This window comes from Coregonus lavaretus (genome assembly GCF_964263955.1).
Source record: "Coregonus lavaretus genome assembly, contig: HAP1_SCAFFOLD_1234, whole genome shotgun sequence".
NCBI classification, from domain to species: Eukaryota; Metazoa; Chordata; class Actinopteri; order Salmoniformes; family Salmonidae; genus Coregonus; species Coregonus lavaretus.
In genome coordinates, this window is record NW_028161708.1 from 34295 (window position 1) to 52761 (window position 18467).

An 18467-nucleotide genomic window follows, 5' to 3' on the forward strand; every position below is an offset into this window, starting at 1 on the left:
TTCTACACACCACCTACAATGACTCCCATTTCACTGGACGGAGGACAGACTTTATCAGACCCAGCTGGCTGCACTGTGTGATCGCATAAAATAACCTTACCCGCACATAACTGATTGGGCAGCCATCCATAGTTGCACACAGAAGGCTAAAGAGTCACTGGAAGACTATAGGCATAGATTGGAGAACTGTTTCCGCAAACACAGTGGCATCAGACCAGCAACAGACAGTCATTGAACACTGTAAACACGCTGAGAGGCAGCAACTGTCTCAAGAAGATAAGACGAAACAGAAAATGGAATTGGAGGAATGCACAGCTGGCATTCTCAAGGACAGGGCCAGCAGCGGCAGGCTCAGGGAGGGCCTCAAAATGATGGACAGAGAGCAAAAGGAAGAAGCAGAGGGAGAGGAGGCGGGGGAGACACTGCTGATGGACAGGCCAGACGACAGCAACCACAGGGTAGGAACTTTGCCTACTATAATTGTGGAAAGAGTGGACATTTTGCAAAAGACTGCAAGAACGGATCGGGTGGGGCAGGACGAGGGGGAGGTAACTGGAGAACAGGACCGCCATCGAAAACGACCCTTTACAACCCACACACAGACTGACACGAGGTTGAGACAGTTGACACCCTTGGACAGCATTTAAATATGATTAGTCTCTTCGTCAATGGTGAGTCAATTGAATTTCTAGTAGATACTGGCGCTGCAATGTCTGTCATAAATTCTAAAACTATGTCCAATCCTCCCATGTCAAATGAATCAGTTAGCACTGTGGGGGCCTCGGGAGTGATTATGAAAGAGTTACTCACGATGCCCCTGCCGGTTAAAATTGATGATACATGCAGGACACATCAATTTATTGCCTCTGCATGTTGCCCTGTAAATTTGGCAGGAAGAGATCTTCTCTGTAAATTGGGAATTAATATCCTCACTGTTATACAGCCCCAGGAGACATGTCATCTTATGACAGTGTCTAATCTGATTTCAACATGTTATTGGTACTATGCATGGGATATACAGGACATTGACGGATCACATTGTGACCCAATCAAATACATTTTACCAACTGTTCACAGTTATTGGAAATAGACAGGCAGTTTTATGCCACAGACTGACTTACATTGCACCGGCCATTTCTCACCATTGACGAGAGATTTACACTTTGAGAGATTTACATTGACAAGAGATTTACACTTTGAGAGATTTACACTTTAAGAGATTTACACTTTGAGAGATTTACACTTTGAGAGATTTACACTTTAAGAGATTTACACTTTTGAGAGATTTACACTTTGAGAGATGTATATTATGAACAAAATTGGCTGAAAGAAACTGCACCCCAAGAAAGCTTACTATACAGTGATACTCACGACCGTCAGATTATAATGGGCCTCAGTTTTGTTATGTGCTCTTTGTATTAAGACGTCTAAAGAACAGGCTTTATTTTATCCTCTGAGTCAGGAGGCAGAAAAGGTATAACCCCTGTTCATGCTTAATTGGTAGAAAGAGGAGCAATTGTGCCTTGTCCAGACTCTCCCCGCAACACCCCCATTCTTGCTGTCCGAAAAGCCTTGGGTGATTGGCATTTTGTTCAGTTAACGATGCAGTTTATGCAAGAGCTCCTGTTGTACCAAACCCTGTTACGGTACTATCTGCCGTGCCGGCGTCGGCTAAATGGTTTTCAGTTGTTGATTTGTCTAATACTTTCTTTAGCCTTCCCGTCGTTCCAGAATCACAGTTCTGGTTCGCGTTTACATTATACGGAATCGGACCACAGTGTTTTCTGCCGCTTTGGCGCAACATTTTGAGGGTTTCATACCCCCCAACTGGGAGTATGTTAATACAGTATGTCGACGACCTGTTACTGTGTTCTGAAACCCAACAAGCATGCGAAGTCGACACCAGAGCTCTGTAAGTGTTCCTTGCTGAAAATGGCCACAAAGTTTCTAAGAAAAAAAGAAGCTGCTTGTGTCTCAATCCGTTAAGTGTCTAGGACATGATATTACACCAAATGGTAGAAAATTGTGTCTAGGACGTGTGGCTGCAATTATATCTGTACCACAGCCAGTTACAAAACAACATATGTTGACACTCACAGGAATGGCAGGCTATTGTGGAGCCTAGCTGCCTGACTATGCTGAGGTTGTACAGCCACTCTCTGACCACAAAATGGCGATGAATGACAAGATACAGTGGACTCCAGGGGGACTCAAGAAGAACCATTAGTGGCTTATGCAGTAACTACGGCTGCCACTACCTTAGAGAGTGCTAAATTACCACCACATCTGTCAGCCCAAGCTGCAGAATAGTTTGCTCTCACTAGAGCATGCATTTTGACTTTGGAATTGAATTTAAGTGAACCAATAGGCCTGGAGTTAGTTAAGTGATTGATCAAAGAGTTGACTGCTTTTAAGAAATGTAGATACCGTTAAAGAAGTAAACAAATAAGGAGGGGCACCCCATGAATTAATGTGTGGACGCACACAATAACAGAATGATTGTGAATGAATGATTGCATAATGAGGAACTGTTTGAACTGTTTAACACATTTTTCTTAAGAACAGGTCGAATACCCGTCAAGTACACCGCTGGAATGGTAAGTTACTATGCTCTGTGCTGCACTTAACAATGCTCTGAAGTCTATTTTCCCCAGAGTTGAAGCAGCTTTGCCTGAACCAAAGGGAGGACAGCTCCACAAACTTCAACCAGGAGATTGGGTAGTCATCAAGGACCTCCGCAGAAAGACTTGGCACCAACAGTGCTGGACTGGTCCATTCCAGGTGCCCCTCAACCCAGACAAAGATGTACCAGCCGATGAATTGCCATAGGCGACGCCAGTGGCCATGGGAGGACCAGGACCGGACTCTACGCATCATGTTTGTTGCTTTTGTGGTCAGTCTTCTCATTGCAGCTGTTGTATGGGCCCTGGGAGAAGTGGCCACAATGCAACTGAAGTATACAGCACCAGCATAGTCCCACGGGACTTAAATAACAGCCGCTCCAGCTCGAGCCAACGAGTCCAGCAAACAATAGCCGGCCCATTGTTTAAGAAGATCGATGCATCAACGTGATGATTGTCCTCTTTGTACAGATGAAGAGTGTACTTCTGTACAACTGTTTAATTGTTTAAATGATTCCCGTAAGTGTGAGGACAGACGCTGGGAGACAGGAAGCAAGTACATGGAGTGAACATTTAATGGAAAAAACAGGAACAAAAAACAGGAACAAAACACGGACAGTGTCTGGACAGGGGAAACGAAACAACATCAATGCTGACACGGGGATCAAACAGAGGAACAGACAGATATAGGGGAGGTAACCAAGCAGTGATGAATTTCAGGTGAGTTCAATGAAGCGCTGATGCGCGTAACGATGGTGACAGGTGTGCGTAATGATGGGCAGCCTGGCGCCCTCGAGCGCCAGGGAGGGGCAGTCGGAGCAGACGCGACAGTACCCCCCCCCCTCTAGGGACGCCACCCGGCGTCCCACCTGGGTGAGCCTGACGGTCTGGCCGAGGCATGGGAGCCAGACGAGTCGGCCGAGGCACGGGAACCTGTCGAGCATGACGGGCCGGCCGAGGCATGGGAGCCTCACGAGCCGGCCGAGGCGCGGGAACCTGTCGAGCCTGACGGACTGGCCAAGGCGTGGGAGCCTCATGAGCCGGCTGAGGTGTGGAAGCCTGACGAGCCGGCTGAGCCGTGGAAACCTGACGAGCCGGCTGAGGCGTGGAAACCTGACGAGCCGGCTGAGGCGTGGAAACATGATGAGCCGGCTGAGGCGTGGAAACCTGACGAGCCGGCTGAGGCATGGGACCCTGACAAGCCCGCTGAGGCGTGGAAACCTGCCGAGCCGACTGAGGTGTGACGTGGGATGCGAGCCTGCCGAGCCAACCGAGGCAAGGAAACCTCTCGAGCCAGCTAAGGCGTGTAATCCCAACGAGCCAGCTGAGGCATCCCCGGTTCCTTCGGCCGCGGCACCCGGACCTGACGTCACCAACCTCAACAAAAAACAAAACACTCCCTGATGCTTCTGATGTTGGTGTCCGCATTCTGTGAGGACAGACGCTGGGAGACAGGAAGCAAGTACAGGGAGTGAACATTTAATGGAAAAAACAGACAGGAACAAAACACGGACAGCGTCTGGACAGGGGATCAAACAGTGGAACAGACATAAATAGGGGAGGTAACCAAGCAGTGATGAAGTTCAGGTGAGTCCAATGAAGCGCTGATGCGCGTAATGATGGTGACAGGTTTGCGTAATAATGGGCAGCCTGGCTCCCTCGAGCGCCAGGGAGTGGGAGCGGGAGTAGGCGTGACAGTACGAATGTTTTGCACCATGCGAAGGTAAAAAACTCAGTGGCACAACAGAAGCCATTTACAAAGACAATGTACTAGTGTAAGAAAGCCCTCTCCTACAATGTTTCATATTTTGCTTGGTTTAAGTTTTGCTTAGATTATGACATAATTGTTTTACATTATGAATTATTACTTACATGCGTATCTGTAATTTTGTATTAGGTTGAGATTATTCTCAAAAGGGAGGAAAATGGTGGCAAAATTACAAACTCTGTTATACACATGCGCTGTATAAGCCTTGAACCTGTACATTTCCACTGTCTGTTTCTGTCATGAAGAAGCTAGTATTTTTCCTCGCTTGTCTTTATGTAACTTGGTCACGTGGCCAAAGACAAAGAGCCTCTTAGAGTGACCACAGTTTTTGGTCCATTCTGTTCTTTTCGTATCTTTCAAGGGCACAGCTGTGTGGAGATATGAAGAGAACAGAGGCTAGCTTGAGCAGCAGTGACAATTCTATCAGCAGAAAGGAGTAACAAAACTGGTGTTATCACTTGTTTGTACGCTATGTTCCCACCATGATCTCACACACCTGCTAAAGTGTCACGTAGACAGAGGTTGTATTTTCCTATAAAGGTTGAGACCCAACTCTTGTCTGTTGAGCTCTTAACGCTGCACTGTTGAGTGGATTGTTAACCAGCCACATATTTGCAAATCTTATAATACAAAGTTGTTGTTTTGAAGAATCTGCAGTCTCTCTTACTTTTGATTAGAATTTCCACGACAAACATCTCTGGAGAGATCTGAAAACAGCTGTGCAGCGACGCTCCCCATCAAACCTGACAGAGCTTGAGAGGATCTGCAGAGAAGAGTGGGAGAAACTCCGCAAATACAGGTGTGCCAAGCTTGTAGCGTCATACCCAAGAAGACTCGAGGCTGTAATCGCTGCCAAAGGTGCTTCAACAAAGTACTGAGTAAAGGGTCTGAATACTTACATAAATGTGATATTTACATTTTTATATTTATATAAATTTGCTAAAATTTCTCAAATCCTGTTTTTGCTGTGACATTATAGGGTATTGTGTGTAAATTGATAAGGAAAAATTACAATTTAATCAATTTTAGAATAAGGCTGTAACGTAACAAAATGTGAAAAAAATCAAGGGTTCTGAATACTTTCCAAATGCACTGTATATGTTTTTAAATAACATTCTTAGAATGTTCTTCTGAGAACATGACTTCAAATAGAACCATTATGCTGAAGTACTGAAAGTCCCACCTAAGAAACATATGGTTCTCAGAATGTTATGTGCTCGCTGGGTATCCTGCACCATTCCCAGAACATTGTGGGAAGGTTGTGAGCAAAATAACCATAGGATAACCATGCGGTCACCAAGCTCTAAGAAACATATGGTTCTCAGAACGTTATGAGCTAGCTGGGTACATTTACAGGTCTTCTCTTTTTTTCTCAGAACATGTGTGGAAAGGTAACCCTATCCAGACACCTATTGAATACCTCTGTAATACACCTGTCCACAGCTTCTCACCTTGACACAGGTGTGTGTGTGTGAGTGCTCTCCAAATGATCTCATCATTGTTAGTTTAGCATTAGCATCATCCTCCTGCTGACGTAATTATGCTAAACAATGGAGATTGAACACACACACAACTCGTCAAGGTGCTGTTGTTGCCTGACACCTCATGACAGGATCCCCTCTGATTGATTTACACCAGCCCCGCCCACTTGGCTACTTCAATGGTGTGATTAAGAACCTGGGAGCTGCTAAAAAGACACACAGGTATCAGTTACCTAGCCCATGTTGTCCATCCTGACTGCAATGTAAGTAGCTAAACCTCTGTGTTGTGATCATGTAATGTAATGCTTTGCTTCTGATTTTGATGGGAGACACTCAGACACAAGACAGATTTCCCCAAGGGGATCATTCAGTAAAGTCTATAATGTCTGGCTCTACGCCTGGTCCCAGATTTGTTTCCGCTGTATAGCTAACTACTATGGTTATAGACAGCACAAACATGTCTGGGACCAGGCTAGCTCATCTTGCCTACATGACACCACATCCTATTTTGTCATCATCATTGTAAACATTGGCTAAGCAGGACATGATAGCGTAGCAGTGCAGTCTTGTTTTTGTCGTGTGTCTGTAAATAGCCTGTAAATACCCTGTTTTTTATTTATTTTTCGTACATATTTCCCTATCAGACTTTTCATCCTTCTACAATATATACTTTCCTGCAACCCGCCTCACTCAATGTGGAACGGATTCTATTATTGACTTACCTTTCATCTAGAATCTCCAGTTGAAACTAGCTAGCCAGCTAACTAGCTACTTGCTATTAGCCACAGTTAGCGGTATTTCACCCAGAACATTGGATTTTTCTGCCGGAATAATTTAATCACTGGACATTAATCACCGGATCGCAACTAGCTAGCCGCAACCGAATGGATGTTGCTGTTTGGCTAATCACCACTGCCCCCGATGCAAGCACCAGTTAGCCTCGAGCTAGTCTAGAGCCAGGCCCATATCCCGGCTATCTACCTCTCGGTCTACCGGACGGGAGTAGCCAGCTAACTAGCTACTTGCTATTAGCTACCGTTAGCGGTTTTTCACCATTGTCCGTGGCCTGCACCACCTACCAGCCAGCTCTAGCCTGGACTATTATTCAGCCAGTCTGCACTGTCTGCACAGCGCGTTATCGACCCAGAACATATCGGTTTTTCTGCCGGAATCACTGAATCACTGGACCTTTAACACCGGATTCATCGCTACCAGCTAGCTGCAACAAAAAGGACGTTGTGGTCTGGCTAATCATCCTGAGCTAGGCCCATCTCCCGGCTATCTACCTCTCTGTCAACCGGACGGGACCACCTAGTGTTGACACGGAGCCCCGCCGATCCAACACGACTGGTCTGCCGACGAAATCGTCTGATGTGGTTACAACAGGCTTCCCGTTACAACGTCGACCACAAAGATTCCATCTGCTAGCCCTGGCCTGCTAGCACACGCTAGCCATGGCCTCTTGCTCGCTAGTGCTTTAGCAGCCCCCAAACTACCTCCGAACTATCCTATTGCTGTTCACCGGACCTTATGATAACTCAGCTAAACAGCTGATGCCTGCTGGACTGTTCCTTTTTACGGTACCGCATCCTGTTTATGTTTAGCCTCAGCCCAAACTGTGTCGCCATTACCAGCTGTTGTCTTAGCTCTCTCAAATTACACCTGTGATTGCTTTATGCCTCTCTCCCATGTCAATATGGTTTGCTTATTGCTGTTTCGGTTATTTCTTATTGTACTATATCACTGTAGATCCCCCAGCCCAGCTAAACCTGCCTTAGATAGCTCCTTTGTCCCACCCCCCATATACGTGGAGACCGACTCAATCGGTGCCTCCAGTGATGCTATCTCTTTCATTGTTACCCAACGCTTAGGTTTACCTCCACTGTACTCATATCCTTCCATATCCTTGTCTGTACATAATGCCCTGAATCATTTCTACAACGCCTGGAAATCTGCCCCCTTTATTCTCTGTACCCAACGCACTAGAAGACCAGTTCTTAAAGCCTTCAGCCGTATCCTTATTCTATTCCTCCTCTGTTCCTCTGGTGATGTAGAGGCTAACCCAGGCCCTGCAGCCCCCAGTATCACTCCTACTCCCCAGGCGCTATCATTTGTTGACTTCTGTAACCGTAAAAGCCTTGGTTACTTGCATGTTAATATCAGAAGTCTCCTTCCTAAGTTTGAGTTATTCACTGCGTTAGCACACTCCGCCAACCCTGATGTTCTAGCAGTGTCTGAATCCTGGCTTAGGAAGGCCACCAAAAATTCTGAAATTTCCATCCCCAACTATAACATTTTCCGTCTAGATAGAACTGCCAAAGGGGGTGGAGTTGCAAGATAGCCTGCAGAGCTCTATCATACTATCCAGGTCTGTGCCCAAACAGTATGAGCTTCTACTTCTAAAAATCCACCTTTCCAGAAATAAGTCTCTCACTGTTGCCGCTTGCTACAGACCCCCCTCAGCCCCCAGCTGTGCCCTGGACACCATATGTGAATTGATTGCCCCCCATTTATCCTCAGAGTTCGTACTGCTTGGTGACCTAAATTGGGATATGCTTAACACCCTGGCCATCCTACAATCCAAACTAGATGCCCTCAATCTCACACAAATTATCAACGAACCTACCAGGTACAACCCTAAATCTGTAAACATGGGTACTGTCACGATCGTTGTAAGAGGCACACCAAGGCGCAGCGTGATAGGCGTACATCTTTTAATGAGTACTTTACACCAACAACAAAACGATACGTGAAGTCTAAAGGTTCACCAACACAAACCTATACAGAACAAGATCCCACCATCAACTGTGCAAAACAGGCTGCCTAAGTATGGGTCCCAATCAGAGACAACGAGGAACAGCTGCCTCTGATTGGGAACCACCCTGGCCAACATAGATCTAAACGATCTAGAATAAACACATAGAACAACTAAACATAGGAACTAACACCCTGGCTCAACATTAAAGAGTCCCCAGAGCCAGGGCGTGACAGGTACCCTCATAGATATCACCCTGACTAACTTACCTTCTAAATACACCTCCGCTGTCTTCAACCAGGATCTCTGCGATCACTGCCTTATTGCCTGCGTCCGTAACGGGTCTGCGGTCAAACGACCACCCCTCATCACTGTCAAACGCTCCCTAAAACACTTTAGCGAGCAGGCCTTCCTAATTGACCTGGCCCAGGTATCCTGGATGGATATAGATCTCATTCCGTCAGTAGAGGATGCCTGGTTGTTCTTTAAAAGTAATTTCCTCTCAATCTTAAATAAACATGCCCCATTCAAAAAATACAGAACTTAGAACAGATATAGCCCCTGGTTCTCCTCAGACTTGACTGCCCTTGACCAGCACAAAAACATCCTGTGGCGTACTGCATTAGCATCAAATAGCCTCCGCGATATGTAACTTTTCAGGGAAGTTAGGAACCAATATACACAAGCAGTTAGGAAAGCAAAGGCTAACTTTTTCAAACAGAAATTTGCATCCTGTTGCACTAACTCCAAAAAGTTTTGGGACACTGTAAAGTCCATGGAGAATAAGAGCACTTCCTCCCAGCTGCCCACTGCACTGAGGCTAGGAAACACTATCACCACCGATAAATCTACAATAATCGAGAATTTCAACAAGCATTTTGCTACGGCTGGCCATGCGTTCCACCTGGCTACCACTACCCCGGCCACCAGCTCTGCACCCTCCGCTGCAACATGCCCATGCCCCCCCCCCCCCCCCCCCCGCTTCTCCTTCACACAAATTCAGACAGCTGATGTTCTGAAAGAGCTGCACAATCTGGACCCCTACAAATCAGCTGGGCAAGACAATCTGGACCCTTTCTTTCTAAAACTAGCCGCTGAAATTGTCGCAACCCCTATTACTAGCCTGTTCAACCTCTCTTTCGTAACGTCTGAGATCCCCAGAGATTGGAAAGCTGCCGCGGTCATCCACCTCTTCAAAGGGGGTGATACTCTAGATCCAAACTGTTACAGACCTATATCCATCCTGCCCTGCCTTTCGAAAGTTTTTGAAAGCCAAGTTAACAAACAGATCACCGACCATTTCGAATCCCACCGTACCTTCTCCGCTATGCAATCCGGTTTCCGAGCTGGTCATGGGTGCACTTCAGCCACGCTCAAGGTCCTAAACGATATTATAACCGCGATCGATAATAGACAGTACTGTGCAGCCATCTTCATCGACCTGGCCAAGGCTTTCGACTCTGTCAACCACCGTATTCTTATTGGCAGACTAAATAGCCTTGATTTCTCAAATTACTGCCTCGCCTGGTTCACCAACTACTTCTCAGATAAAGTTAAATCTGTCAAATCGGAGGGCCTGTTGTCTGGACCTATGGCAGTCTCTATGAGGGTGCCACAGGGTTCAATTCTTGGGCCGACTCTTTTCTCCGTGTATATCAATTATGTCGCTCTTGCTGCTGGAGACTCTCAGATCCACCTCTACGCAGACGACACCATTTTGCATACATCTGGCCCTTCATTGGACACAGTGTTAACAAACCTCCTTCAATGCCATACAACACTCCTTCAGTAGCCTCCAACTGCTCTTAAACACTAGTAAAACTAAATGCATGCTCTTCAATCGAACGCTGCTGGCACCCGCCCACCCGACTAGAATCACTACTCTCGACGGGTCTGACCTAGAGTATGTGAACAACTACAAATACCTAGGTGTCTGGTTAGACTGTAAACTCTCCTTCCAGACTCACATTAAGAATCTCCAATCCAAAGTTAAATCCAGAATCTGCTTCCTATTTCGCAACAAAGCCTCCTTCACTCATGCTGCCAAACATGCCCTCGTAAAACGGACTATCCTACCGATCCTTGACTTCGGCGATGTCATTTACAAAATAGCCTCCAACACTCTACTCAGCAAATTGGATGTAGTCTATCACAGTGCCATCCGTTTTGTCTCCAAAGCCCCATACACTACCCACCACTGTGACCTGTACGCTCTTGTTGGCTGGTCCTCATTACATGTTCGTTGTCAAACCCACTGGCTCCAGGCCATCTATAAATCACTGCTAGGCAAATCCCTGCCTTATCTTAGCTCATTGGTCACCATAGCAACACCCACCCTTAAATTCTGAAATTAGCCCACCCAACTACCTCATCCCTGTATTGTTATTTTTTTTGCTCATTTGCACCCCAGTATCTCTATTTGCACATAATCTCTTGCACATCTATCATTCCAGTGTTAATACTAATTGTAATTATTTTGCACTATAGCCTATTTATTGCCTTACCTCCATAACTTGCTACATTTGCACACACTGTATATATACTTTCTGTAGTATTTTTGACTTTGTTTTATTTTACCCCATGTGTAACTCTGTGTTGTTGTTTTTATCGCACTGCTTTGCTTTATCTTGGCCAGGTCGCAGTTGTAAATGAGAACTTGTTCTCAACTGGCTTACCTGGTTAAATAAAGGTGAAATAAAAATAAATAAAAAATAAATAAATAAAAGGAGGCAGACAGACAGTCAAAGTGGTAGTGTTCTTTTTCAGCAAATCTGGGTGGTGGCTACGATATGGCAGCAACTACAAAGATTAGCCTACGTCATCACACAAAACGCAGACTGTTTTTACTCCAATGCAATATGTAGGGACTGCATCCTGCTTGTGCAACTACAATATTTGTTACAACAGACAGAGAAGGTTGTAGCCTTCATAATGGCCTTGAATGTTTGTTCAAATCGCTATAGGGTTTTTATTTCAGCTGTCCAGAAGAATGAGGCAGAGACACAGGCCGTGTTCGAGAGCATCAAACCCATAATGTAAATTGTGGCTGACTGACTGATCTACAAATAATAATGAGTAGTTATTTGTGATGCAAGGTGATTTGTAGATCAGTCAGTCAGCCGTCGCCTGCACTGTTGGCTACAATGTCGAACAAGCCCATAGACTACATCATGGTTCAGAAGAGGTTCAGAGGAGGGTGAGTAAAGAGAGAAACATGAAGGGATGTGGAGTGTAAGCAGCAGCTGCGTAGAAAATGTGTGCTTAAAATAACACATATGCAGAACGTGATGCGGATCTGTAGCTTTGAAGAAGGGGTTTCCAGAGGGGCGGGGGCAGGGCGGGGGTAGGGCGGGGCCGAAAACTCAGTATCCGCAGCCACAGCATAATTTTTTTGCAGTATTGAAGTTAATTTTCTGCAACTCTACACATTTTGCCATGGGATGTAGAGAAAGTATTGCAGTTTTAAAACACATTTTCTGGGCCTCCCAAGTGGTGTAGCGGTCTAAGGCACTGCATCGCTGTGCTTAAGGCGTCACGACAGACCCGGGTTGGATCCCAGCCTGTGTCACAACCGGCCGTGACCGTTAGTCCCATAGGGCGGCGCACAATTGGCCCAGCTTCATCTGGGTTAGGGAAGGGTTTGGCCGGGGGGGGCTTTACATGGCTCATTGCACTCTAGCAGCCGTACACAAGCCTAAGATCACCATGGGTAATGCCAAGTGTCGGCTGGAGTGATGTAAAGCTCGCCGACTCTGGAGCAGTGGAAACGTGTTCTCTGGAGAGATGAATCACGCTTCACCATCTGGCAGTCTGACGGACAAATCTGAGTTTGGCAGATGTCAGGAGGACACTACCCGCCCCAATGCATAGTGCTAACTGTAAAGTTTGGTGGAGGAAGGATAATGGTCTGGGGCTGTTTTTCATGGTTCGGGCTAGGCCCCTTAGTTCCAGTGAAGGGAAATTTTAACGGTACAGCATATAATGACATTCTAGACGATTCTGTACTTCCAACTTTGTTCCTATGAGTCTTACCAAGTACCCCCTGTGGATAGGCCAAGTACCCACAGGGGAACACTGATATTTGTCATACAACACTGGAACATTTTACCCACAAATTCTGCAAAAACAAATATAAACCAAGAATAGCCCAGAAAGGAAAACCTTTCAACACGAATCTCTTATCTGTTTCTTTTTCACTTCCCATTTTCTTACTTCCAGTCAGGAGAGATATTGATAAATATTATATAATAACTAAGAAAAATAACTTTCAAGTATTCCTCAATGGCATAGGTTGGTTAAGCGCAACAGACCACAGGAGGTTGGTGGCACCTTAATTGGGGAGAACAGGCTCGTGGTGATGACTGGAATGGAATTGTGTAACGGAATCAAATACATCATACATGGTTTCCAGGTGTTTGATTTCATTCCATTTGCTCCGTCCCGGCCATTATTATGAGCCGTTCTCCCCTCAGCAGCCTCCTCTGCAGCAGACATAAAGTACAGTGTGATCGGATGGTTCATGGCTGTATGTGTAGTGGCTAAGGTTCCTAGAGTTAAAAAAGGCCACTTCCTTAGACACCAACTAAAGGCTTATTTACACGTTTCAATAGATGAGACTTGAGAGTTCTTGATTGAAGTTACATTATATTTATTACTCACAATGAGATTGTCACACAGATTCCAAGGTTGATGAATGGTAAAGAGCCAAATAGTCCCAAAGAAACTGTAAAAAACTGTTTGTCTATATGGCGTCTTCATATTCCTATCAGGCTGCACACCTGTCCTAATTAATGTTCCTGATGCCAGTTTTACCAAAGATGATCTACTATATTGACAAGATGGTTGAGTGACCGCTCTAACAATGGAAACACATGTCCTCAAAGATGGAAGGCAGGCGAGAGGGGGCAAGATCAGGTAGGACCATTCTAGAGGGCAGATACGTGCTTGAACAACAGGCACAACTCCTATATAAAGTATTTTTTTTCAAAGCTTCCGAAATGTCACGTGCTTCCACTTAGACAGTATCAGTGCATTCATAACAACCTAACCATTACGAAACTTCAATTCGATCAAATAAGCCTCACATAGCTAATTAGCAATTAAATTGGATGAAATTCGACAGTCTCTCATTGACCTCCATACAACAATTCCTCTCTTCATGGTGTTATTTTTGTGGACAGATTTTGAGTGGAGTAAAAACTCTCACTTCACCTCTTTCTCTCTGTCTTTACCCATAACCCCCTAATATGATTCTGTACAGGTAAACCCAAAATAGGCCACTAGGTGTCATAACAATAAGGGACTTTCCGATTACAATAATAATCATTTCCATACAATTTCAATACATTTAAATTCAATTCAAATCAACCAAATATCTTCTAATATATTTTATTTCCACATACAAAATGGCTCTAACAGTAACAGTATTAATGCATGACTAAGTCGCTTTGGATAAAAGCATCTGCTAAATGGCATATACACAAAACATTAAGGACACCTGCTCTTTCCATGACAGACTGACCAATTGAATCCAGGTGAAAGCTATGATCCCTTATTGATGTCACTTGTTAAATCCACTTCAATCAGTGTAGATGAAGGGGAGGAGACGGGTTAAAGAAGGATTTTTAAGCATTGAGACAATTGAGACATGGATTGTGTATGTGTGCCATTCAGAGGGTGAATGGGCAAGATAAAATATTGAAGTAACTTTGGATGGAGTATGGTAAGTAGGTGACAAGCGCACCGGTTTGAGTGTGTCAAGAACTGCAACGCTGCTGGGTTGTTCACGCTTAACAGTTTCCTGTGTGTTTCAAGAATGGTCCACCACCCAAAGGACATCCAGCCAACTTGGCACAACTGTGGAAAGCATTGGGGTCAACATGAGCCAGCATCCCTTTAGAATGTTGTTGACACCTTGTAGAGTCCATGCCCCGACAAATTGAGGCTGTTCTGGGGCAAAGAGGTGCAACTCAATATTAGGAAGGTGTTCTTAATGTTTTGTACACTCATTGTATGAATGGCTGCAGCAGAGTGACCAATAGCAGGGCTCCCATCAAACGACCTGGGGGTCAAAGAAGAAACAAACAGTCAGTTAGTACATCACTTTGTTTTGTTGTAGCTATATATTATCGTAATCTTTAGAAAATTGTTATCTGCGGCATCATCTCCCAAACTATATGTAGCTTAGAATATTTTTTTATTTTCTTTATTTAACCAGGAATGCAAGTTGAGAACAAGTTCTCATTTACAACTGCGACCTGGCCAAGACAAAGCAAAGCAGTGCAATAAAAACAACAACACAGAGTTACATATGGGGTAAAAAAACATAAAGTCAAAAAATACAACAGAAAATATATATACAGTGTGTGCAAATGTAGCAAGTTATGGAGGTAAGGCAATAAATAGGCTATAGTGCAAAATAATTACAATTAGTATTAACACTGGAATACTAGATGTGCAAGAGATTATGTGCAAATAGAGATACTGGGGTGCAAAAGAGCAAAATAAATAACAATATAGGGATGAGGTAGTTGGGTGGGCTAATTTCAGATGGGCTGTGTACATGTGCAGTGATCGGTAAGGTGCTCTGACAACTGATGCTTAAAGTTAGTGAGGGAGATAAGAGTCTCCAGCTTCAGAGATTTTTGCAATTCGTTCCAGTCATTGGCAGCAGAGAACTGGAAGCAATGGCGGCCAAAGGAGGTGTTGGCTTTGGGGATGACCAGTGAGATATACCTGCTGGAGCGCAGACTACGGGTGGGTGCTGCTATGGTGACCAATGAGCTAAGATAAGGCAGGGATTTGCCTAGCAGTGATTTATAGATGGCCTGGAGCCAGTGGGTTTGACGACGAACATGTAGTGAGGACCAGCCAACAAGAGCGCACAGGTCACAGTGCTGGGTAGTGTATGCGGCTTTGTAAATGACATCGCCGAAGTCAAGGATCGGTAGGATAGTCAGTTTTACGAGGGCATGTTTGGCAGCATGAGTGAAGGAGGCTTTATTGCGAAATAGGAAGCCGATTCTATATTTAACTTTGGATTGGAGATTCTTAATGTGAGTCTGGAAGGAGAGTTTACAGTCTAACCAGACACCTAGGTATTTGTAGTTGTCCACATACTCTAGGTCAGACCCGTCGAGAGTAGTGATTCTAGTCGGGTGGGCGGGTGCCAGCAGCGTTCGATTGAAGATAATTATTTATTTCAGCTTTTATTTCTTTCATCACATTCAGAAATGTACATACACTCAATGAGTATCTGGTAACATTGCCTTTAAATAGTTTAACTTCAGTCAAACATTTCGGGTAGCCTTCCACAAGCTTCCCACAATAAGTTGGGTGAATTTTGGCCCGTTCCTCCTGACAGAGCTGGTGTAACTGAGTCAGGTTTGTAGGCCTCCTTGCTCGCACATGCTTTTTCAGTTCTGCCCACAACCTTTCTATAGGATAGAGGTCAGGGCTTTGTGTTAGCCGCTCCAATACCTTGACTTTGTTGTCCTTAAGCCATTTTCTTAGCTTTCTTATATCCCCTAGATAAAGGAAAGACACTTCAACATCTTATTCCTTATGATTCATTGTTTGACTGTCTGTTTTGCCATTTATGAATGTGTTATTCAATGCATTTCTATGGGCTACAGTAGTAAAAACCAAATTCAATATTTTACTGTAAGGAAGGCATAAAGTAGGATGAATAATGTGTTAATAATACATTTATATATGTTTTTAAGCACAGAAAAGACAGTGGGGAGTAAGGCAATTACAAATTCAGAGGATCATTTTCATTCTTTTGCTCAAAGATCATCTTCTACTCTACTCTTAAATCCAACTTACTGCACATTTTAGTCAAATGTATATGGGGGGCTGGGGAACCACCTGGTGATCAGGTTAGTGAACCCCCCTCTTTCTCTCTGACACTATGACACACTATGTTGCCATGGTATGACATGTTGCCATGGGGAGAGGAAGGAGGATGCTGGAACAGAAAATAGACCCATAGCGTTAGCAGCAGTCTGTGTTGTGGTGTCATGTTGTCAAGGGCTGATGTGGATTCGGTGTTGGAGTCAGGCGCAGGACACAGAAGCTTAGCATTTATATATGTTTTTAAGCACAGAAAAGACAGTGGGGAGTAAGGCAATTACATATTCAGAGGATCATTTTCATTTTTTGCTCTAAAATCATCTTCTACTCTTAAATCCAACTTACTGCACATTTTAGTCAAATTAATCTACATTTGTTAAACCTGGCTGGCTGTCAAACATAGCTCACAAATAGGTGACACTTTCCACAATCTGTTCCTCTCAGAGGATGCAAGCAGGAAAATGTTAAGGAAAGGATGATAGTACCTTATATTTCAGAAACATTCCATGGTGCTTCTCAAATTAGAAAAAATTAAAAAGCCATTTTGGCGAAAATGGGCACCTTCCACAAGGATCAAGTTCAAACATGGTACACATCAGAGCATATGAGCGGAGTGGAGCGGTGAGAATCTCAGCTCCTCGCTCACGGAGCTGTTCACCCCTCCGCTCCCCCCGCTCAAAGCCACATCAGGCCAGTCCGCTCATTATCGCTCAGCGCTCAACGAAGTTTGCATCGCGCTCCACTCAAATTGCCCTCTCGCTCGCTCCAAAAAAGGAAAAAAATCTGAATGTATTTCACTTTTAGCTTAAACCACAGCCTTACCTCCCAAAGAACTAAAGAGCAACGACAACATTTTCCAAATAGAAATGTTTTATTTCAAATTACAAATTAGGCCTAGCCTATGTAAGAAGGAATATACACAAAAAGTCCTGTAAAATTAAACGAATCAATGGGCCTAATTATATAAATAAAAATATACAGGCTATACATCAAAGTTGTTAAAGTAAATTAACTATTAGGCCAAAATTCTGATAACTGAACTTTTGCGCAGCTTGCACGTGGATTAAAATTAAAATTGTCTTATATCCATTGTCAAACTTTAAAATAAAATTTTAAAAAATGAATTGCTTTCCTTATCTACAGTTCTTTTGAGTTCACCTTCAAGAACACAAGTTTGGCCAATGTCTGAGGCTTCAGACTCATGCGGTGGTTTCTTGACAGCAGGCCAGCAGCGGAGAAAACCCTCTCTGCGCTCGCAGACCCGCTTGGGATGCTGAACACAATGCGAGCTACTTTAGCCAGGCGGGGAAAAGACGTGGAGTTTTCTTTCCAAAATCGAATAACATCTGCGTCTGGGTTCTGTCTCGGGGATGAGAGGTAATTTTCGACTTCACCTTTGGCGTCTCCGGTTATGCGTAGCTGCTCGCTGAAGTATGACCCGAACAGGCGAGCTCTTTTTGGTTCAGGCTCGGGATTCAGGTCAGCGGCGGGTGGGGTGTCTGTCTCGTGTGTCCCGCTGGGAGCATTCATTTCCTCAACTTCTTTTATGAGGAGGTCGCGGATCTCCCCGAGTTTGTTGCATACAGACTCATCTCGGATTATCCATTCTGTCTTGAAACGGGGATCTGACACTGATGCTAAAATGAGATGTTTATCAGTATAGTATATTCCATAGCGAATTGACACGTTGTTTGCCAATGTTTCTGCAAAAGCAGCGATGCCCATTGAAAGTGCAGCGTGAGTGTCATCGGTGAGCAGGGATTTGATTTCTGTGACAGCAGGGAGGATCATCCCCAGGTTCCCCAGCTCCTTCTGCATTTTGTCTGTGAGGTCTGCCAGTGGTGTCAGCACACTGACAAGGTGCGTCAGCTGCTGTACTTGATTCAGGGTGATGTTAGCAACATTAGACTTGAGTTTGTTTTGCCATAACGGGTCTTTTTGGAACAACCGGATTAACGACTGAATCATCCGCAGCTGGCTGCTCCATC

The 18467-nt window shown here is 44.6% G+C and overlaps 1 protein-coding gene across 1 annotated transcript in view; it reads left to right on the forward strand.

The window, feature by feature from the left end:
- Window positions 1-293: 293 nt before the first annotated feature.
- Window positions 294-18467, forward strand: part of LOC311120203 (intelectin-like) — a gene marked incomplete at both ends in the record, with an annotated part of 97895 nt that continues 79721 nt past the window's right edge. The window contains 2 exons of the mRNA XM_084194819.1: window positions 294-458; window positions 3470-3726. Of these exons, the coding sequence (XP_084050945.1) occupies window positions 294-458; window positions 3470-3726 (422 nt within the window). The remainder of the gene's footprint in view (window positions 459-3469; window positions 3727-18467) is intronic.